Source organism: Diadema antillarum, unplaced genomic scaffold (genome assembly GCF_040938485.1).
Source record: "Diadema antillarum isolate AM-2024a unplaced genomic scaffold, OU_Dant_1.0 scf00000119, whole genome shotgun sequence".
Taxonomy (NCBI): Eukaryota; Metazoa; Echinodermata; class Echinoidea; order Diadematoida; family Diadematidae; genus Diadema; species Diadema antillarum.
This window is the reverse complement of record NW_027271008.1, coordinates 856,108-880,221: the sequence shown is the minus strand read 5'-3', so window position 1 is coordinate 880,221 and position 24,114 is coordinate 856,108. Positions and strand designations below refer to the sequence as shown.

The 24,114-nt window shown below is 38.8% G+C and overlaps 1 protein-coding gene across 1 annotated transcript; it reads left to right on the top strand.

Moving 5' to 3' along the window:
- Window positions 1–3,148: 3,148 nt before the first annotated feature.
- On the top strand, window positions 3,149–23,602 carry LOC139720010 (85/88 kDa calcium-independent phospholipase A2-like). Its single transcript, XM_071631388.1, has 14 exons — window positions 3,149–3,500; window positions 3,938–4,212; window positions 5,019–5,234; window positions 8,022–8,208; window positions 8,860–9,044; window positions 9,574–9,853; window positions 10,887–11,016; window positions 13,082–13,237; window positions 15,546–15,854; window positions 16,544–16,694; window positions 17,738–17,874; window positions 19,763–19,917; window positions 21,106–21,276; window positions 23,209–23,602. Exons 2-14 carry the CDS (start codon window positions 3,974–3,976, stop codon window positions 23,425–23,427), a joined length of 2,535 nt encoding a protein of 844 aa, XP_071487489.1. The 5' UTR covers window positions 3,149–3,500; window positions 3,938–3,973; the 3' UTR covers window positions 23,428–23,602.
- The last annotated feature ends 512 nt before the right edge of the window (window positions 23,603–24,114 follow it).

Sequence of the window (24,114 nt, the reverse complement as noted above, 5' to 3'; positions counted from 1 at the left end):
ATTTAATGTTATGCCTTTCTCTGATGTTGCTGCCAGTAATTGCCGGCAGTTGCGCCCGGTGCGCCCCCCCCCCCCCTTTATTTCCAAAGCGAAAAATATAGCTCCAAGTGGTAGTTTTTTTTCACTGTAAAAGATGAAATCCTAGCTACGCCGGTGCCCTTTTCCCGCTTGGTTTCCCTCAACAACAGTAAAAGTCTAGGGATTGAGAGCTTCCTATATTCCAAATGTCGGTTAAAAAAAAAAAAAAAAAAAAAAAATCTCGTTACATTAGGGTCAAAACGCACCCCCCTTGAAAAAAAGCTGGTGACGCCCCTGGTATAATCCTCTGTTTTTTTTCCCTTAAAGAAAAAAAAAAGAAAGAAGAAAAGGGGGAAAAATCAAATAATAATGAGATTTTAAAAGCTGAAAAAGATATGGAGCTAGATGATGATGATGATGATGATGATGATGATGGTGTTGATGATGGTGTTCCCAGATGAAGAAGGGGGAAGAACAATCAGAAGCAGCGAAGAAAACTATGGTATGGTAGAGGTATAATACATGAGGAGTATGTTATACAAAAACATTTTTAAAAAGGGACTGAGAGCGTGGGGAATGGAGTAGGGGAGTAAGGGGGAGAATGGTCGGGGTTAAGGGTAGTCTGGGTGGTTTTTGTTGTTTGTTTGTTTGTTTTTTGTACAGGATAAAACTTCAATCAATTGATATTTAAAGTTGGTTAGAATGAATGTTGAAAAGAAAGTTTGTTTGTTTGTTTGGTTTTGGGTTTTGTTCGTTTGTTTGTTTGTTTGTTTTTTTGTTTGTTTGTTTGTTTTTTGGGGGGGTTAGTAATTTAGATAATACAGTTCGTAATGTAATGAAAGAATAGCGGTTAATCAAAAAGAGAATGTGGGGTTAGTAGTGAACAAATTGTAAAAAAGAGGTATGTACACTGTATATGGATTGTGTTTTATGTCTGGTGAAAAATGCATCAGAGTGTAAAGATTACGAAATTGATGTTAAAACTCGATATAAATCGGTTTATATAATTTTGTTTCCATTTATGTAAAATCATGACTACTAAATCGATAAAAAGACTTTTTTGTATATATCTGTTTTTACATTTTGTTTCCAATTGATGAAAAATCATGATTACGAAATCACGATGTAAAGATTTCTTTTTGGTATAAATTTGTTTGTACATTTTGTTTCCTATTGATGAAGAATAAAATATTCTTTAAAGCAAAAAGTGAGAATAATTACATAGCTATACTAAGGAAGATGCCGATGTAGTGACAAAGTTAATTCAGAGGCACCTACTCCTGTTTTCCTCAATTCACAGTGGCCTGCAATAATGACCTATAATAACATATTACCATATTATTTATTAGTGGAAAATTAAGCAAAGAAAATGAGATTCCATCGGGATTCGAACCCGAGACCTCCGGATGCTAGCCCGGTGCTCTACTGACTGAGCTATAGAAAGCCCTAGTTCATTGTCCGTCCCAGAAACCCTAAATTCTCATTGCTCGAGAAAAACAGTTTTTTTTTCTGTTTTTGTTTGTTATACATACTCAATAAGCTGCATCACTTCGGTGATCCGTCGCATTTATCCCCAAGTTGAATATTATCCTTCGGGTTTATGCCAGGTTCAAGTGTGTACGCGTGTGTCACATACAGACACACTGCTATAGCTTCTGACCATTCGAGCATTGAGAATTTAGCCGGGGTTTCTGGGACGAACACTGAACTAGGGCTTTCTATATAGCTCAGTCGGTAGAGCACCGGGCTAGCATCCGGAGGTCTCGGGTTCGAATCCCGATGGAATCCCATTTTCTTTGCTCAATTTTCCACTAAAATATTAATTTCTGGTCAGTTTTTCTGTTTTCGTATCTTACCATATTCACAGTTACTGCAATACAGACAAGATAATTGCCCCAGAGCAATCAGCTGGTTTTATGAAATCTGATAAACAAGTAGGCCTATCATATCTAGTTTGATTTATTTTAAGGTAAAGAGTAGCCGAGTAATTTTCTGGACAGATCACTTAGCTAGGCTGAAAAGAAACAATTTTGCCACTTTTATGATTTTACAATGTGATTTGGAAAAATGTGTTCTAAAACGTGTCTATAAGCAGCCTGTATACCAGACCCCCCCCCCAAAAAAAAAAAAAAAAAAAAACACCACCAACCAGATACCAACAAACATGCGCAGTCGTGCATTCCACTGCATTAACAAACTGCCCATGACTATCAAACGGTATAGTATCTTTTTAATCTTTTCAAAATGACGGATTCCTCAAAACAGTACATTGTACTGTAAAAAAAAAAAGCACACACCTACCATGTGCAGTGCTCTTAATTTGTGCGTTTTTACCATTTTGCCTGTTTGATGTTATATCAATGCTGGTTGCGCTGCATCGAGCCTCTGTGAATGGCAAGCACGTGTAAATCAGAATTTCGAATGTAATCTGACAAATATGTTTTTGTGATGATATGTAAAATGGTTTATTGTAAAGCGCATAGGGAATATTGATCTCTTATTTTTGCTACGGAAGCAGCTTAATTGTCGTCATCATCATCATCACCATCATCACCATCATCATCACCATCATCACCATCATCACCATCATCACCACCATCACCACCATCACCACCATCACCACCATCACCACCATCACCACCATCACCACCATCAAGACCACCACCATCATCATCATCATCATCATCACCCATGGTCTGACCCACGTTTTCAAAAGTGGGGGCCCACTTCAGACTGCCACTTCCGGGTTTCATCAGCTGACAAGCAAAAAAAAAGGGGGGGGGGTTCTTCAGCGCAACTTTAGTTCCTAAGGTTCTGTAGGGTGCCACCATCCCACCATCATCACCATCGTCACTATCATCACCATCATCACCATCACCATCACCATCACCATCATTACCATTATCACCATCAACACCATCAACATCATCACCATAATCAACACCATCATCATCATCAGCAGCAGCAGCAGCATTGACTAGGCCTCTGTAACTGGCACTGATTACTTTGTAACGGAGCTCTATCTAGCAGCCGCGCGCTGCGCTGCTCACGAGCCAGAACGCGCCCTCTATGACACAGTTCATGAATTCAAGTGGTACGAACGAAAGTACAGTTACTTTTTGCAGCGGTCGGCGGTGGTGATGGTACACCGGTGATGATGTCTCTTAGAACTAATAAACATTGTCGACGTCAGTGATTTTTACACTGCAAGTTCCTCTACCAAATGGGTCAGGAGTAAGACAAGTGGCGTATCTCGCAGTTACATGTTAATTGTCATCCTCTCTGAAAGACAGCGTTCGCAGTTAGCGAAGAGGTTGTCGTCGCGACTTAGCTGCTCAGCAACTAACCTCCGGATACCTCCCAAGGACTGCATCGGCCGCTTCCCCAGTGCTCTCCGAGCAGGGCCCGTTGGAGTACGGTCGTCGACAGCTACTCCACGCATCGTGCGTGAGTGAGGATTTCATACAGATCAACACACACAGGTGGGAGACGAGAGTGTACTTCAAGGCATGCCATAACTCTTCATTAATTCTGTGTTGTGAAGCTCTGGCATGGATTTGGTGTATACATCAAATGTGACGTGTTATCCCGGGGCGCTCCTTACGACCTTAGCTTTCACGTGTGTTCATTTGGATTAGAGATATTTAGACATCAATAATAATATCATTCATGTGATATGATACTGAGTGATAATATTGTGTATGTAGAAATACTACAGAATAGAAATGAAGACAGATGGTTTGCTTACATAACATGGTTTATTTTTTAGGTGTTTCATTTGGGTGCAACTGAGCATCTTAGAGTTAGATACAGATCTGTATTGTCGTATCTACCTCCCTCTCATCTGATGACATTTGCATTTAAGATTGGTCACTTTATTATTTTCAGTGTTCCAATCTCTTACTTGCCTTTACTTCAGCTCCAACATTAGCCTCCATCAACGCCGACAATCACCATGGCTTTCAAGAATCCCTTTTCTGCGGACTCGGCTATGAGTCTGGTCTTCAACTCTGTCATGAGCAGCATTCCACACACGGAGTCCTACATGTGGACTGTGCGCAGGGAAAAGCCCCAGAAGTATGCAGCCATGGCAGTCATTGCGCACGCAGACTTGATGAGGGTCTACCGTGATGAGAAGAGCAAAATCTTTGAATGTGTGCTACACCCACCGGTAGAAACCACAGAGGTTCACAGGTGAGGTGCATTGCCATTGTTAATAACCATTTCTTGTCTTAAACCCAAAGGTTCCAAAACAAGAGATATGGCATTAGGGTCACCAATCCTGCAGAACTGTGCATACATGTTTCCAGAAAGGCATTCAGAAAATCGTGGATCCACATCGCTGTCAACATAAAACACCTGACCTATTCCTTTTACCGCCACAGACCTTTCCCTTAGTTACCCATTGAAGACTAGTCCCGAGTATACTCGGGCAGGTGTCTATGGGAATCCTGTGTCATTGCTAAATCAGCTCGTCCTCAAGGGGTTAACAATGCCATCAAAACCCATCTTTTAAAAAAAAAATGCTGGCAAAAACCTAATCTTGGTAAAGGTAAAAAAGTCATGAGCCGTTCAGTTAATTTCAATGAACTCCCTTTTCGCCATAAAATTTTATTCCCAACACTCACACATCTTATTTTTTTCAAAGGAAATATGGATCAAGATGTTCATAAGAATTATTGTTCATTGCTTTTAATGCTTATTACAATCAGGTTTATTTCTGCAACAGATTATGAGTTCAGGAAACTGTCATTTCTGATTTGGAGAGACAATGCCCACCAGATATGACTTCTTCAAACTCTCCTTCATCTTGAATTTTAGGCCCGGATGTGGGACAAATTCATCATGTCAGGATTTGAGATTCAGCAGTTACCTCATTCACATAGAGCGAATAAATCTACTTGTAAAAACTTATTTATGTCAGGATGAGAATCAGTAGTCATAATTCACACATTTGCAACTTGTAAGATTTATGGCAGCGTGTTTGTGTCTCTTTCCAGCTTATTCCGGTTAACGAGTGAAGATGACGCCCTTGCCAGGTTCATACTGCTCCATCAGTACCTCCAGCCGTTCTTCAACATCTCACCTCGACTTCATGACATCACCACTCTACAGAAGCTCAGCGATTTATCACGCAACTCAGACGACTTCTCACCAGCTCATTTGGCAGTTCTTGCAAAGCTCAGTGACACCTTCATGGGACCCGAAATATTAAAGTGAGTTTGTTTCAGTATTAATTTTCTTTGAATGTTACAGGAATATCCACAAGTCAAGGTGATTAAATGATAAACTTTCCTTGTGTTAACCCTAAAAAGACTGGGGGGGGGGCCTAAAAGGCCCCCCTCAACATTTCGCGCGATCACTCTGCAACACGCAATGCTCTCGCCGCGATGCTCTATGACTTTTTTCTTTTGAGTTTCCCGCACATTTTGACACCAAATTTGTGACGCCCGGGGGTACGGTTCTGAAGTTACATAACTTTTTGTACATGCACGTGAGGCCGAAAACGGCTCAAAAATGTGATTTTGTGTACAAAGTCAATGCAAATTGAGTTTTTTCACATGGTTCATATAAATATGCTTATTTTTACTTTCAATGGCTAAAATTAATTTGTTTTAGAATTATTATGCTTCAAAAAGTGTCTGCCACAAATTTTGTTTAAAAAAACAACAAAAACAAAAGGTTGAAAAAACAAAGAAATACATAAGAAATTCATGAAACAATAAAATAAATAAGAAATTAATTTTGATACCGAATTTTTTTTCATGTACATTTGCTAAGAATGCCACAAAGAATAATTACACCAAAAATGAGCACTTCTGGAGCTTAATTTACTGATTTAGATCAAAGAGACTGATTTCTCACATATATTAGCATAATTAATCAAAATAAAATAAAAGAAGATTATTTCGGAAAATTTGAATACACGCTCTTGTAGATTACATCGCACACTACCATTGTGCAAATTTCCGCGGCGATTGCGCGATCCACGGCCGAGATCTTAAGGGGGGCCCTTTAGGCCCCCCCCCCCCCCCCCCCCCCAGTCTTTCGAGCTACCAAAATATACGTAGCCCAGTCTTTTTAGGGTTAAGCTTTTTGAAGGGAAACTTATAAATGCTTCCCTTAAATTGCCACTAATGCCTTTGCAGGAGACCTACTTGTAGATGATTTGCAAACTTCTGTAGGTTTATTTAGGAAGCAAGCACAACCAAAACCAAGCATGAACAAAACAAAAACTGTACAAATGCCCCATGTGACACTCCATAGTAGAAGGATTTAAAATCAAATCTATCGGATTAACTTTTAAATCTGTCCTTGGCTGTGGGTAGTGACCAGCAGATAATGTCATAGAATAGATCTTTCATTGGTTAGCAAAGCAATGAATCCAGAAAGGTTAGAAATCAATCTCTTGTAGATTTTTTTCTCATGTCTTTTCAGTTTATTTGTCACTCTTGAAGGAATTGACAAGTATTCTTTTAAATCTAACAGAACTATGTGTTAACCCGGTGAGGATGAACTGATTTTGCTATGATATAAATTTTCTCATCTACCTGCCCAAGTATACTTGAGAAGTTGAGACTTTAATATCTTCAACAGGTTAAATCCACAGAAGAATTTGAAATATGTGAAGTTCAGTTGGATTGCAGTAAAATGTAATGCTCCTTTTCTTCTAAATTCATTTAGATTCCTAGTCATATTTCATAGGATTGATTAAGCAGTGACATTAATCTTTCAGGATCAATATTTATTATTCCCTTTTCAAACCAAAAGAGGACTACTTTACAATGGTGATACAAGTATAAGAGCTAATTCGGGTGTACAATTATAATAATCTGAATTTGATTACTTGTACAATCAAGTGCTAATGCTAAAAAGGAAGAACTCATATTCCCTAATATTGCAATTTCCAGGTGGTTTAAATCAAAATATGAAAAAATTATCAGATTTTACTACGCATAGGACAAAATTGTAACCTGCAAAGACTAGTCAAGAGTATTCTCGGGCAGGTGTAAATGGGAAATGCGTGTTTATGGGCTAAAAATTGTTATTTTCCGGAGGTGATTTAGTTGAACTTACAATCTGCATGTCCCTGTAGAAAAGGAAAGGCTGTGTGAGAAAGCTAGACAACATCAAATGGGACATACAGCGATACTAGCAACAGCTGAAAAGTGGTCACTTGCGATACACTGAGATAGAGAAGAGGGCAGTAGTGGCATCATTTTTTTTTTTTTTTTTATTAGTGAAAAAGAAAAAAAAAAACTTTCTTGACTTGAATCTTTTACTAAATTTCACCTCAGTCTACCAAAACCTTGTACACAGCCAGGTTATCATAAAATACTTTTGGTAGACTTTCTACATCCTGGATCATGTTCACTACAGCTTCAGCTCTGTTGCAGCTGTCCTCCTTGCTGTTGATATTGGACGATACACTATGTACGTAGATGGCTATGTCTTCTTGCAAGGCACAGAGATCCCCTGAAACAAAATCAAACATAAAGTAGAGACGAGTTTACAATTTCTAAAGGCATGTGATATATCCGAGGAAGAGTTCCTTAGAAATAGCTCTAGGATTGGAAGACAAGTACTGTAAAACAAGGAATGTTCACGTGCACTTTATTTTCACAAATTTCGCGAGCGCCAAGATTCGCAAAATTAAAATGCACGCGGAATTTCTTATCTACACTATATGCTTTGAACGCCAGTGGCAATTCGCGAAAATTTCATGCCACGAAAAAGGCTGTCGGCTCCAATTCGCGAAAATTTCGTGCCACCAATATATCATGTTTTACAGTAATGATTATAATGCCGCATTTCACAATTTATTCCCCCCTCCCAAATTTTTCATTTCACTTCATTCTGAAATAAAGGAGTATTGTGGACAACATCATGTGGTACAAGAGTTTCACATATCATCTTATTTGGAATTTAACTCACATTCCCCTGAAATTTTCTAATCAAATTGTGGGTAATCCTTGTTTTCCATGTAATCTTTTCTGCCACAGACACATCAACAGCCAGAAATGTGTGGGAGGAAAGACCCCTCTCCTTCTGGCCATTGAGTGCGGTTCTAAAGAGAGTGTAGCGCAGCTGCTGCAGTGTGGAGCCTCGATAGACATCGTGGATAGCAAAGGAGAGAATGCGTACCATTACGTTGCCCGCTTACCAAGATATGGTGATGTTATCATGAAGGTAAGTTCAGTGATGCCATTCCTCATCTTTTTTCTGTTGACTTGCACTATTGTGTTCAAGGCGATCATGCAATTCATTTAATGTAACTGTTAGCAGCTGACTACCTTTTTGTCTTTTTCACTTCACTTTTCTTTCAAGTGGAAAAGTTGATAGCTTAAAGGGGATGGCTAGTAACTATCAGTGGGAATCAGTGGGAATGCTGAGGGATGATTGTTCCAATCCTTGTAGGATTCATTTAAGAGTACATTATATATCCATTCTTGTGTGAAAATTATTTGCTTCAGAGTGGTCTCATATTCAAGTAATGTGCAGTTTAATGTTTCCAGGTAAGCGTCCCTGGTCAGTGACGGGGCATTAGTCTGCACATTACTTGAATATGAGACCGTTCTGAAGCAAATCATTTTTACACAACAGTAGATATATAATGTACTCTTAAATGAATCCCACAAGGATTGGAACAATCATCCCTCAGCATTCCCACTGATTCCCACTGATCGGTTACTAGCCATCCCCTTTAAAGTGCAACACATGTTTGATAATAAACTATGTCATTTCTCGCAATAAGAGTCAAGAGGGAAAGCTCACTAATAGCCAACTTCCAACTCCTCAAAACTCCATGAAAAGCTTCATTCATCCGTGTTATTGATTCAGATTCTGCCAAAGAGGAAAGAACTGCTGGACAGGCCCAACCAGGCTGGACAAACAGCCCTGCTCCTCGCCTGCCAGCTGGAGAGGTTTGATGTGGCAGTCAGCATGGTCAAAGCTGGGGCCGCAGTGGACATGACCGATAAAGTTGGCTACCCCATTCATTATGCCCTGAAACGGTGCCACTTAAAGTAAGTCTAAGTAATGGTTTCAAAGGCCACAGGAAGTTTGGGAAAATTTATCCTAATATATCTGTGCTGATATTTTTTTTTTTTTTTTTTGAGGCTTATGTTGTCATAGGGAGTTCCTGTGTTTGTCTTTTCTTTTTGGATTCATTGTTCAGGTTTATGTGCTTGAAATATGGTTAATTCATCGTAGGTAGTTTGTGTGCACTTCTTGATTCATTGTTCAAGTTTACGTGCTTGACATGTAATCAGTGCATTGAAGAGAATCTAGAATGACTATGAATCACAGAATTTTCTTTTAATATATTTTATTAATAGGGAATATCAGACCTTGCATTAGCCATGCAAGTGTTTAACAGTGAATATTAAAAGGGGGAAATTGTCTTCAGAGTTGATATTCTTGCTAAACTTGAGTCTTCTTATCTTTATCTCTGTATTGTCATGTATACATCACATGTAAGTTATTCTTGTGTAAGCTTGATTGAAGAAAAAAGATTGATTTCAGAAAATGCTTTGGTACCAAACTCCTTTCCAGTGCTGCACAAGCAATATTTGACAACCATCGTCACCACGGCAAAGTGCCCTGTTCCAAACATGGTGGCACTCCGCTGCACTGGGCCAAGAGTTCGGACTTCATCAAGCTGGTCCTGGAGCAAGACCATGACATCAACGCCATGAGCAAGACCAAAGACACCGCCCTCAACATCATGATCAAGCGCAACCGACCGCTGTGCGCCCTCACGTTGGTTACCAGCGGGGCTGACCCCAACATTCCCGACAGCAATGGCAACATGCCTCTTCACCATGCTGTCAAGGTAACATCACAGTGTTTACTCTAGTTTATGTCCTCAAATCCCAAACTCACATCTTAAAGGGGAAGTCAACCCTTAAAATTAGTATGATTGAATAGAAGCAGAAAAATGAGAGGAACATAACAGCAAATGTTTGTGCTAAATTCTGATGACATCTGAGCAAGTTCTGACTTTTTTGAATTGATCAGTCAAGCACGAATTGGCAAGTCAGTAATGTAGCATATGAGCTCACCATCCATTTGCACTGTTCATGAAATTCCATAAAGTCTCTCTTGTTTTCATCATTGATGATGGGGTATACTTTTTTGCATTTACAATGATTTTATTACAAGGGTGAATGTAGGAATGGAAATTTACTTGATGGGAATATGAAAATTTCTTCTCTGTATTAGAGAGTAAATAGGGATTGAGCGCTCATGTGACATCAGAGAATTGCCAATTTGTCTTTGATTGATCACATCTTCAAAAAAACAACAACAACTAAACTTTCTCAGTTTTCAGCAGAAGTTGCCCAAACTTTCATTGTCTTATTTCTGTAATCTGATTCTATTTACACAAACTACTTTTCCAGGTAAATTTCCTCTTTTAAGTGTCATTATTTGCATCCCAAGGAGTCATAAAATGGATACCAAAATGACTTGAAAGGTATTGTTGGAATTGTTGTCTTAGGTTGTCACATTGATAATGTAGCTCAAAATACTCTAACTAACATGACATGTAAATTACCGGTCTCAAAGACACTAGTTGTTAGAACATAGCAAGAGATAGATAGATAGATAGATAGATAGATAGATAGATACATACATACATACATACTTGTACATACATACATACATACATACATACATACATGCATACATACATACATACATACATACATGCATAGATTGATAGACAGATAGATGGATAGATTGATGGATAGATAAATAGATAGATAGACAAATAGAGAGAGGGGTGGGGTTCAGATCGAAAGGAACTACTCAGTATTATCAGTCAGAGGCAGAGCTATGGAATTTTCTTTCCAATTTCTTCTTAGAATAAAGATCTCCAAGTCCTTCATCTGCTGCTCTCGTTCGGTGCTGACGTCAATGTTGTGAATCACAAGGGTGAATCTCCCAGGCACTGGGCTGCAACAGACATACTCAACACCATTGGAGGAATGATGGGTAAGGTCTAATGGTCCTTTAGGTTTCTTGAAGGCATGTCAAATGGGACCGTTCAGCTCAAAACTAGCAAAAAGTTGCAGATTACCATTCTGTGTACCGATCATTTGGGTTTACTGAATCAAATCTGTAAAATTTGTCTTACCTGGGAGAGTAATCATTTCTCTACCTAGGCTACAGTCAAACTTTGACAGCTTGATAGGACAAACTAAAATCGAGGTGTTGGCAATTTTTTTTTTTTCTGGACTATATATAAATTTTTTTTTTCCTCTTTTATTTTTCCAGACAGGTGCTGCTTTTACTTGGAAGTAGAATATGTTTTCATTCATCTTGAATCATTCATTATGATTCATTTAAATTGAATTTAAAGATCTTTAAATCCTCTTTTTACTTTTCATATGAAACTGCACCTTCTAACTCTCTCTTGGTTGAAACACTTTTTGAGTGGGTTGGGATGGTCCAGTTTTAACAAGTTATACATAACTTTTAAGCTTAGAGCTCACTATTTTATAACTATGCAGAAAAGTATGAATTAATTTTGACCTAATTTTTTGTGAGTTTTGAGCTGGGTGGTCACGAATGATTTCAACTTCTGAATATAGTGAGATAAAAATAAAGTTCTACCAATGTTGTTTTGTAAAAATTATACCCATGCGTAATGAAAAGGATAAACACTAACAAATAAATAAACATCTTTATTGATTTGTTTGTGTGACCTTGATTTAAATGTATTGCTCAGGTCATTTCACAAGATTATTGTTTAATGTACTGAAACCTCATTTCGGGGGAAGACCTCCCGCCCCCAGATCTATTTGAAAGCTGAATAGAAATATATTTACATGACAAATAATAGTTTTCTCTAATGAGTAAGGTCTAATGATACTTCCTGTTTCTTGCAGGCATGTCATATGATTTCAGCTTCTGATTGTCATGAGAAAAAAAAAGTTCTACCAATGTTGTTTTGTAAATTTCTGAATCACCCAAACTATACCCAGGCCTGGTGAAATGGATAGAACAAAGACTATGAATTGTGACCCACTCAAAAATGATTGATTATGAGCCATTCATTGGCCTTCTGAAAATAATTGTTTAGTGAGCTGCTATGCACTATTGCAGTAGGTATTCAAAACACACACAAAAAAATAACAACTTTATGGGTTTGTGGTTTGACCTAGATTTAAATGTATTGTTCAGCCAATTTCACAAGATTTTTTCATTTGTATGTTTGTTTGTTTTTTGCTTATGTTCTATCACCTCATTTCAGGGGGAAAACCTTTCCACCCCCAGTCCCTTTAAATCTGAATAGAAATGTATTTATGTGACAAATGAAAGCTTTACTTGGATGTTATGCACCATTATAGTAAGTATTTAAAACAAACAAACACACACAAACAAACAACTTTATTGGTAATGTGTGTGGCCTTGAATTAATGTATTTCTCAGGTAATTTTGCAAGATTTTTATTTATTTTTTAAATGTATAATTGCCTCATTTTGGGGGAAACCCCCCCCCCCCCACCCCCAGTCCTCTTTGAAAACTGAATAGAAATGTATTCATATGACAAATAATAGCTTTACCGCAATATGCTATATTGTTATGCCTGTAGGAGGCATTATGTTTTTGGGTTGTCCATCCCTCCATGAAATTACAATGTTTTCTTCATGCAGCTTAATGTACCATTGAAATGGCTCAGTGTATACGCTTGATTAAACTTGGTATATATGTTTGTTACTGCACAATGTATTCAGGAAAAGTTTTGGGTCATTGGGTCAAAAGTCAATAGAAAATATTTAAATGTCACTGTTTTTGTCCATATTTTGAAAATGGCTAAAAGTATTGTCATGAAAATTGGTGTTTTTCGAGGTAGTGTTTATTTGTCAATCATGAAATCACTGTTTCACATTGGCAAGATGTTCTCTAGACCTATTGGGAAAATCATGCTCTATAGAGGAGGCATACTATTTTTAGTTCCACATTTGCTGTCATATTAAGAAATGTCATAATCTAGCATTATGTGTCATGCTAGTTGTTTTGATAGCTGTATGTATTTCCTGTTGTTGTTTTGCAGGTATCAACTCAGAGGTGATATATACTCTTCACGAGTTTGGAGCGGAGCGTTGCAAACCGGGCACCAAGGGCTGCCAAGGGGGATGCAAGCATGGTGGTCAATATAATGGCATGGCCCCGAAGAATGATGTTGACCAGATCGATGCCGGAGCAAAGGGTGAGACGTGATCCATGATACTGTTAAAACTTCCCCTGTTCTTTGTTTGTGTTTGCCACTTGGCACAACCGTTGGCATGCTTTTCAGCTGATCATCAAGGATGTCCAGATAGTAATGAAAAGGAATTACCAACTCCCATAATCCCTTCTACATCATAGCTGACTTCCAGAGGAAGTAACTGTGTTATTGTTGAATCTGAGCAGGCTTGACTGGTGGCTTTAATTACATCTAGGGTTTGGGGGTTGTTGTGTTCATTTTTTGTCCCCGCCGAACGAGTTCGAGCAGGGGACTATGAAACGGGCTCTGTACGTGTGTGTGTCCGTGTGTCCGTCCGTCCGTCTGTCCGTGCGTCCTTGTGTCCGTCCGTGTGTGCGTCCGTGTGTGATCAAAATCTTCAATTTGCTACTTCTCTGTCATTTATGAGCCAATTTTGATTCTGTTTGCTTTATATGATAGCACTACATGGGAGCTTTGAAACTTCTACACAGAATTTCAGTCGTGACCTTTGACCTTGACCTTTGACCTATATTGTACATTTTGCTACAAAATGCTACTCCTTCGCCATTTCTAACCCGATTTCGATTCCGTTTGCTTTATGTGATGGCACTAGGTGAGGGCTTCAAAACTTCTACACAGAATTTTGACCTTTGACTTCTTTGACCTTTGACCTTGATTTTTGACCTGTATTGTACATTTTGCTACAAAATGCTACTCCTTCGCCATTTCTAACCCGATTTCGATTCCGTTTGCTTTATATGATGGCGCTAGGTGAGGGCTTCAAAACTTGTACACAGAATTTTGACCTTTGACTTCTTTGACCTTTGACCTTGATTTTTGACCTGTATTGTTCATTTTGCTACAAAATGCTACTCCTTCGCCATTTCTAACCCGATTTCACTTCCGTTTGCTTTATGTGATGGCACTAGGTGAGGGCTTCAAAACTTCTACACAGAATTTTGACCTTTGACTTCTTTGACCTCTGACCTTGATTTTTGACCTATATTGTACATTGGCTACAAAATGCTACTCCTTCGCCATTTCTAACCCGATTTCGGTTCTGTTTCCTTTATGTGATGGCACTAGGTGAGGGCTTCAAAACTTCTACACAGAATTTTGACCTTTGACTTCTTTGACCTTTGACCTTGATTTTTTACCTATATTGTACATTTTGCTACTAAATGCTACTTCCGGCGGGGACATATATTACGCACCGCGTAATTTCTACTTTTCCTTGTTGTTTTAAAGGTAACAGTTTGTCTTTTAAAAAAAAAAAAAAAACATTGCTTGAAAAGTTACAGCTGTCTGAGTTGGCATTTAAAAGGTCAACATATTAGTGAGTTTCTACATACATTAAACTCAAAATCTAACCAAGCATGAGGAGACATATTTCATTATTGGAGGGAGGGGAGAGGAGGAAAGGGGTTGTCCACCATCTTTTCTTTGAATTAGCTACATAAAATCTAATTGCAAATCACAGAATTTTGCTTGCAATATATACACAAGTGATCTTTTTTGTACTCCAAAACAGAGGATGTTTATGTTTCAGTTTGCTCTGTCAATTGCTATGCAGAGAGAGAAAAAAAAAAAGACAAGGATGATATCTTTGGTTGCTTGCAGAAAACATGAATGGCTGTTGTGAAGTATCAACAGGACTGTATGTTATATGATTTAGATATTCTGTTTTTTATTCTCAGTTGAACTACAGTCTTCATCAATCTGTTGTAGAGATTAGTCCTTCATTCAAAGTTATCTTCTTGCAGATTGCTGTCTCCCTGTATTATAAAATCAACATTTATGGCTCACTTTGCCTGCCTGTTATGAAACCTTATGTGTATATTCATGTGACAATTACTAGTACCATGTACAAAAGATTTCTTTGAGAAAAATCCATGGGGAAAAGCTACGAATATTATGTATCGACATGATCTGTCTCACATGGAATCATACTGGTATTCAGTGAACTTCTTTTGTTGACCTCTCAGCGTTGAAACTACTGTAAAAGTGGATGTTTTCATTTGAGTTATTTTCGCGCTCGGCTGGGTAAGATGATTTTCGCATGTTTTTAATTCCATGGAATCAAGACATTGAACACTGGAACATATGGCAAGCACAATTATGGGAGTGCTTTTATTTTCACGCTAGTTTCTGGTTGCGTGAAATGCACAAAAATTTTAACACCTCAAAAATTTTCACCTTTACAGTAGATGAAGTTTGTACTCTGAAATGCTCTTAAATTAATAATTCCACACAGTTGCAACAATCACTTCTCTGAGTAATGGGTTCCCGTATTAATCTTTCTGGAATGCAGTATACGACAAATACCTGACAGAGTGTGTCAATGAAACATGCTCAGCAGTCTCGACCCAAAGACGGCCACTACCTGGTGGTGTCGATGCTCCGGATAGCGCTGCCATGGAAACTGATGGCTTGCCAGACCCATCCTGTCGGCGTTCCAAGGATACGGTGCTCTGTCTCGATGGAGGCGGAATCAAGGGGCTCATTTTGACGCAGCTTCTGGCTGCCATCGAGAAGGCGTCTGGGAGGAAAATCACAGAAATGTTTGACTGGATTGTTGGAACCAGCACTGGAGGGATCTTGGCCATAGCGCTGTCTCAGGGTAAGAGCCATGCATACTTCTGACTGGATAGTAGCAAGATTTAGCTTGAAGGTCTGTGGGTGTGTCTGTATTGGTGGCAAACAATAATAGTCACTTAAAGGAGACCTCCGGATGATTTTCAAATTTTTACATTTGAACCACTATAAATTAGTTATACTAAAGAGAGAGTTTCAGAATTTACGATAATTGGGATGAAGAATAAGAATATTTTCAAAATTTATAACAAATTGCAATGAACAAGGATGATAACATGGCAGAGTCACCTTAAGGATGCATGAGTTGGGGCTCAAAGAAGCAGAACAAAAGAAGAATGCATGCATTGATTATGCACAGGTGAACTCGCAAGCAAGCAGTTTTGTAATGGAATTACACAGCTACATTTCTGAAATGTGTGAGTCTCCTATATCATCATCCTTGTTCAGCGTAATTTGTTTAAGGTTTTTCAAAATATTGTTTCTCTGCTCAAGAACCACAATAAATTCCACAAATCTATCATGGAGTCATTGATTTATGTACTACATGATGTGAAATTACAAAAATCGTCTGGAATGCCCCTTTAAGTGCAATAGGTCATATCAACGCAATTAGCACTTTTGAACAGTGAGTAATTAAGTATCTTGCAAAGGCGTGTGAATTTTGCTACTCTCAAACCTTTTTGACTCCTGGACTTGCATACATATTCCTTTTAGGTTACTCTGTGGAAGAATGCAGGAAGCTGTACATGGGACTAAAGGATGAGGTTTTCGTTGGTGGGAGGCCGTACAATTCAGAGAAGCTGGAACAGTTCCTGCGGGATGCATTTGGAGCTGACACGCCTATCGACAAGTTCAAGTATCCAAGGTATGTCATGTTCAAGTGTCAATGTTCAATATCTAAAAAATAATAATGATAATAAAAAAAAGTTATTTGTATGGCACTTATCACCCCCCCCAAAAAAAAATCATTTGATATCTCTTTGCACATTGAAGGAAGGAAAATAAAGAAATGAAGGGAAATAGATATGAGAGAGAGAGAAGGGAAAACAAGGTAAGATAAAAAGTGACAAAACTTAGATATATTGTGTATCAACAAAAAGCCTAGTAATATTGACAATAGAAGGGATATCCCCAATTGACATTAAGATGTGAAACAATTATTTGGTTAGCACTCATGCTCTTTTTAATCCAGGTACAGCTTAAAGTACTTGTGTATGCAAGATCTAATCTAAAATATCACTATGAATTGGTTGTGCAGATGACGTTGTTATTAGTTGATAAAATGCCAGTGAAAAGTGAAACCTGATATCGTCTGGTGTCATGTGTGTAAAGATGCCTGAGATTAGTATGTGTGTATTGTAATATGTCTTAAGATGTAGCCTGCAGTCCATGAATATGAATGCAGAGAAAATACAGATCGTCACTGGGGTGTCAGTACCTCGTATACAAAATGTCAAATATTCAGCAGACCAAAAAAACATGGTAGCCAAAGCGCTAAATCAAATGGGAGAACCTCTCCTTTGTCATGCCATGGTGGCTTCATTTTGGGGGTAAGACAGCTAGGATTTTGACAGGACATCACTGAACTGATTATCTGACCATTTATCCAAAAAAAGTTGTTTTAACCAAAATTTGAGATACAAGGTCTTGTCATCCCAGCAACGAAATATCTCTTCATGGGTTAATCTTGGTACACTCAAGTTCAAAGTCTGAGACATCTCGGTGGCGAAACATGGGAGAAGAGGAGATAAGAAGCTCTGCAGATCACTACAGTCGATACAATTAATGGCAGTGCTAAAATGTCAATATTGCAATTAAGCATCATTTTTGTTAAACATATCTAATATTTTCCTGAGGTGTGTCGTAAACTGACAACACTTGTACAATCTCTTCTCTCGTCTCCTCCAGAATAATGGTTTCTGGAACTCTTGGGGACAGGAGCCCGCCGGCCCTTCATCTCTTCCGGAACTATGAAGCACCGGAAACGTCGTCAGCGTGGATAGCAGCCAACCAACCTCCTTTCCAACCTGTGCTCAAATCCTCAGGTGAAGACCAGTTTGTTGCCATGGTGATATGCCATCACCATCCACCAATTTTGTTTTGTTCCAAAATTATTTTTGGTTGTAAACAGGACATAGCCACTCATCATTTCAATCATTTTTATGACCATGATTTGTAGATACGGTTCCATGACATATGCTTCTGCGATAGTTGCTCCCATGAAATTTCTGCACACTAAGCCAAACAAAACCCTAACCCTAATCCTAATCCTCATATCAACCTAAACATGAAACCCTATCACAACTCTAACCCTACCTTAAGTCCTTGGAGATAATGAGACCAGAGCACTTGTCGCTGGAGCAAATGTTGTGTCACCGTAAATACAGTGCACTCCCGTTATAATGAACATGGTTATAACGAAAGTCCAGTTTACAACGAAGTAAATATTCAGGCCGCAACATTATCCACTCTATGTATTTTTGTTGCTTATTTTTTCGGTTATAACAAAATTTTGATATAACGAAAGAGAACAGCTGGTCCTGCGGACTTAGTTATAATGGGAATCCCCTTTTCAAATTACCAAAGCCAGAAGCTCTCACAATGAAAATGTACACATTGATCCAGTGAATGGACAGATTAGTGAAACACTCATCAAAGATTTGAAAAAGAAATAAGATGATCCATTAAAAATTTATGGATTTTTTTACAGTCTTATAACGAAAGAGAACAGCTGGTCCTGCGGACTTAGTTATAATGGGAATCCCCTTTTCAAATTACCAAAGCCAGGAGCTCTCACAATGAAAATGTACTCATTGATCCAGTGAATGGACAGATTAGTGAAACACTCATCAAAGATTTGAAAAAGAAATAAGATGATCCATTAAAAATTTATGGATTTTTTATAGTCTTTGTCAATTCCGTGTGTTGCTGTCTCTAAATGGATCTCATGACAGTTTGTAATGTCAAAGCAAAAGAACAATAGAAGATTTACAAGGAATTTCTTATGATTTATTTTCTGTGATGATATTGAAAGAGTGTATGACCTACAATTTTAGCTCTTCCAGAAGGCATGGATAGTGATATTTACCTTCACATATCTCATCCACAGGTGAAAGGAATATGTGCTTTTTAGACACTTTTTAGATGGGGCAAATTTCAGATAGGGCAAATTATTTGTTTTAAAGGGCCCCATTTTTCTCTCTCTTCTTTTCTGTAAAACACAACAACAACTTTTCAGACACACAAAAATTAAGATTTGTGAAAAAAAAAAGTTTTATGTTTTCTTTAAATGTCATTTTGCATTCAATGAATCCACAGGTATGTTCAGGGAAACAGCTCCTGTAATAGTTTGTTTCTACTTCAGTTCTGCCATATCACTACACTGGCTAGCTGACTTACCCTGGGGAAAGATGTCATCTGTTTCTAATCTGTTTGTTGTTGTCACTGTTATTGCGTTTAGTGATGTCATTGTTGTCTTTGTTTCCATTGTAATTGGTTTAAAAAAAAAAAAATTATCTTGGTCTAAACTTACAACTGTATTAGTGGAAAGATGAGCACAGAAAATGGGATTCCATCGGGAGTCGAACCCGAGACCTCCGGATTGCTAGACCGGTGCTCTACCGACTGAGCTATAGAAAGCCCTAGTTCAATGTTCGTCCCAGAAACCCTTAATTCTCAATGCTCGGGTGGTCAGAAGCTATAGCAGTGTGTTTGTGTGTGACACACACGCACACACTTGAATCTGGCATAAACCCGAAGGATAATTCAACTTGGGGATAAATGCGAGGGATCACCGAAGTGATGCAGCTTTTTGTCAAGTTAAGTAGCTGTCTATTAAGAGCCACATGTGCTTACTTTACCATGCATAATGTCTAGCATGGGAAACAGTGTAATATCTGGATGATATAATGATATGTTTTCCATCATCATTAGAACAACTCGCATGGCGTGCTGCACGTTCCAGCGGAGCTGCTCCTACGTACTTCCGACCAATGGGACGCTTTCTGGACGGCGGTCTGATTTCAAATAATCCAACGCTAGATGCGCTAACTGAAATCCAGGAATTCTACATGTACAAAAAGTCACAGGTGTGTGCGTATATTTGCTGGTTGTGTTTGATATTTAAAAGTGTTCTTCTGTGCATTTTAAAGTCCTCATTCACCAAAATGGACCTTAACTGGCCTTTTAGTAACCTGAGGATGACTAAACAAGCATGTAACAATGATTGATTCATAATCATACTGAGATTTTCTGTCTGAAGGGGTAACCGTTACTCTTTAGACAACCGAGGACACAATCAACCCTCAAAAAATCAAAGAAACTGCAGGTGATCCTGTATTTTAGCTCGAAATAACGATAAATACATTCTGTTTTGACTCTGGACAACCTCTCAAGGCCAAGTTTAGTGGCAGATATCAGCTATTAAAGAAGGGTTTGCAAATTATGACCATTTTCTGCAAATGGGGAAAAAAAAATTGACACTTGACATTCGACAAAACTGGATCTTAGATTGTCTTGCAGCGAATATATACTGACTTCCTGACTTGGTTTTGTGAATAGAAGGAATTTGATTTCTTTCTAGCTATGATATACTATTAAGTACGGTCATAGATCCAAGCAGTGTGTAGACAAACTCATAGAAAGTCATAGCATTTATGAAAATGAATACTGTAAAAGTGGAAATGTTCGCGTTGAGGAAATTTTCGTGCATTCCCCACAACCTTAAACTAGTGTGAAAATAAAAGCGCCCTTATATTTTTACTTGCTATATGTACCACCATGTAATGTCTTGATTCCATGGAATTAAAATCACGCAAAATTCATCTTACTCGGCCGAGTGCGAAAATTTACTCACCCGAAAATATCCACTTTTACAGGTGTGAATAAGTTCTCTTCTTATTCTGTAACGAAGTAATAAATGCACGTCCCCAAATTTTCTTTGCAACTGATTGACAAATTGCCCTACATCGACGTAAATAAGCACTGAATTGATCAGTGTTTTAGTAGTAGCCATGATAAAAAATCATGGGCGTACATACTCAAGCAGGATTCGAACCTACGACCTCCTGATCACTGGACAGGCGTCATCTCCATTAGACCACCGAGCTTTCGCCCGACAGCAAGTGTTGGTTCTAATCCTTATAGCATGCAGCGGGTACTGCTTTTGTTATTCAAATTCATGAAAATTCTTCCGTCGAGGTGTTTTCATTGCAACTGATTGACAAATTGCCCTACATCGATGTAAATTTTCTTCTGATCTATTTTGTGCCTTCTAGGGTGAGGAAGCACGTCAGATAGGACTGGTGGTGTCCCTGGGCACTGGACTGGTTCCCCTGAAACCCATCTCTCATGTGGAGATTGTGAGACCAAACAGTGCTGTGGACCTGATTGGGGCGGCCAAGTCCCTGGCGGGCGGGGCCAACCTAGTGGACATCATGGTGGAACAGGTGAGAAGGGCCCTGGCCCGCTGGATGCGAGATTCATCTAGGATTCATTATTGGCAGTCAAATAGTGTTGTCATTGGACTGATCAGGAGCATCCTCCTTCCTAATTCTTCCTTTTAACCCAAAGACTGGTTGTAGCAGAAGTTTTGTGAGTAATGGGACTTTAAAGTAGGAGGAATTTTTGTTTGTTTGTGTGTATTTATCCACCAATGGACAGAATATCTTGATAAACAAATACTTGAAATGCTACATAAAATACTTTCATTCTCATATATGCAGCATTTGTATAGACATTTTGAACAGAAATAGAACATTTTGTGATTATCATGTTCCATCAAATGAACGAGTCTTGAATTTACAGTAAAGTCAAACCTGTCTATAGCGGCCACCCAAGGGAGACAGAAAAGAGTGGCTGCTTTAGAAAGGTTATCAGACATTTTGTGTGCATTGCATTGTGAACAATGCCAGTATTGATCCAGTTCTTGCACAGTAGCATGATCAGGCCTACTTCAAGCAAGATTTTCACTATCAAGTGCATTACTATGACTTAAAGATAATAAAGAAAAGTTTTGGTACCTCAAAAGTTTCCCTGAATTTCCTTGTCTTGGTTTGTGTTTCACGTTAAAGTACATTGTCTGTGAGAATTACTTGCCCCAAAGTGCTCTCATGTCTTAGTAATCATGCAATAATGGTTTCGTACCAGAGCTGTCGCCGTACGGCGTCGATAAATATTGTACGAAACCACTGACTGCGACCAGCAGCGTGCAGCCCATTGTACGCATAGCTAGCTGTGACCAGCAGCCCCATACGCATAGCGTAATGGGGCTTTGCATTGTAGCATTCAGGATCATGACAGAATTAGTATCGTGGGTAAATGGCAACTTAAAATCCAAAAATTTCTTTGATTTGAAGACTTTCCAATTAAGTTGAAGTATTGAAAACAGGCTTCGAACAATGTTTGGTTCTGCAAATAGTCCCTTTCTTTTCGGATTGATGACTGAATGTGACTCGGTCGAGAGGACCTTGGGAGAGCTACTACACTGACTACTACTGCCAGCGCATGCGCACACAAACATCTTATCCGTTGATGGATTTGAAATTTGTGCGCATGTGATGTGTTCGCATGCACTGGCTGTAGTATTCAGTGTATGGTAGCTCTCCCAAGATCCTCTCAACCGAGTCACATTCAGTCATCAATTCGAACAGAAAGGGACTATAGGCAGAACCAAACGTTGCCCGAAGCCTGTTTTCAATACTTCACCTTAATTGGTAAGTCTTCAAATTGAAGAATTTTTGGGATTTTAAGTTGACATTTATCCTGCGATACTAAATCTGTCATGATCCTGAATGCTATAATGCGAAGCCCGATTACGCTATGCGTATGGGACTGCTGGTCGCTATGCGTATGGGGCTGCTGGTCGCAGTTAATTGCATGATTACTAAGACATGACAGCACTTTGGGGCGAGTAAGTCTCACAGTGTTAGTTATATGAAAGGTACTTTAACCTGAAACACAAACTAAGACAAGGAAATTCAAGGAAACTTTTGAGGTACCAAAACTTTTTATTATCTTTAATGGTGGGTGAATGTAGCGGTGGCCATGACTGAACGCTAGCCACGAATAATAGGCACTGCTGCAAAATGGAAAAACGTGTTGAATTATCGGCTCAGCTGCGGCTCCGTATGGGTCTGTGGCCGCTATAGACAGGTTAAAGCCCCGGGTTAAAGTCTACCATGGGAGGCAAAATTGGTGGCTGTTGGCCGCGTTAGACAGGTGGCCGCTATACATACGGTCTATAGCATGGCTTTTCTCCTAGGGGGATTTTTCAGTGGCCGCTTACGGCAGGTGGCTGCTATAGACAGGTGACCGCTAAGGCAGGTTTGATTGTATGTAGATAGTGTTCTGATTTGCCTCTTGTCTTTTGTCGTCCTAAGGTGTGTGATTCTCGGATGCGGTCTGTGGACCGAGCGAGGGCATGGTGCCACTCCATAGGAGCACCCTTCTTCCGCCTCAGCCCCCCGTTGAGTGCAGACATCTCCATGGACGAAACAAGAGATCACATGCTGCTCAAAATGATGTACGACACGCAACTCTACATCCAGAAGAACAAGGACAAGATTGCGCAGTTGGCAAATGTGGCGAATTCTTTGTGAGGACGCCGTAACAAACCTAGATGACCACATCATGTGCCATAGACTGACATAAAGTATATATTCGTCAAACCTATTATCACAGCAAATTAGCATTTCGTTTTGTAACTGCTTTAATATGTGACTCCTAGAAATTAATTAGACTCTGCTTTTGTGCAAGATTTTCTCAATAGAACAAGTGCAATGACATATATGCCTTATTTTTTTTTTTTGTATGAGAGTGTTCATAATGATCATAACATTCTCATTGTTTCTTTGATATGTTATTCAGACAATTTTGTGTGATTTTTGTTAGCTGAAGATTTTCATTATTATCACATTTACCCTCTGCTATTCCAAGGCTCAGAGTGTGTGATAGGTAGTAGCGAAAATCATAAATGATTTGAAAGTTCTCACATTTGTTATTGACCTAGATATTTGTCAGTTTGAAATCAGTCATTTGTATACATGTTTCTATCCATGTTTTATTACATACAAAAACACATATTGTTTTACTCGTAGTAACTACTTATGTTATAATATTAACAGGCTCACATGAGTTGGCTGTCAAACCGTGTCATACTGTTGGAATATTCTGGTATCTCCCATTCTTTAGGCTGTGTACGATAGACATTGATAAAGCTAATGAAGTAATGGTGTGCATAGACACTTTCAAAATTTAAATTTTGCATCAAATCATGGATGATTACA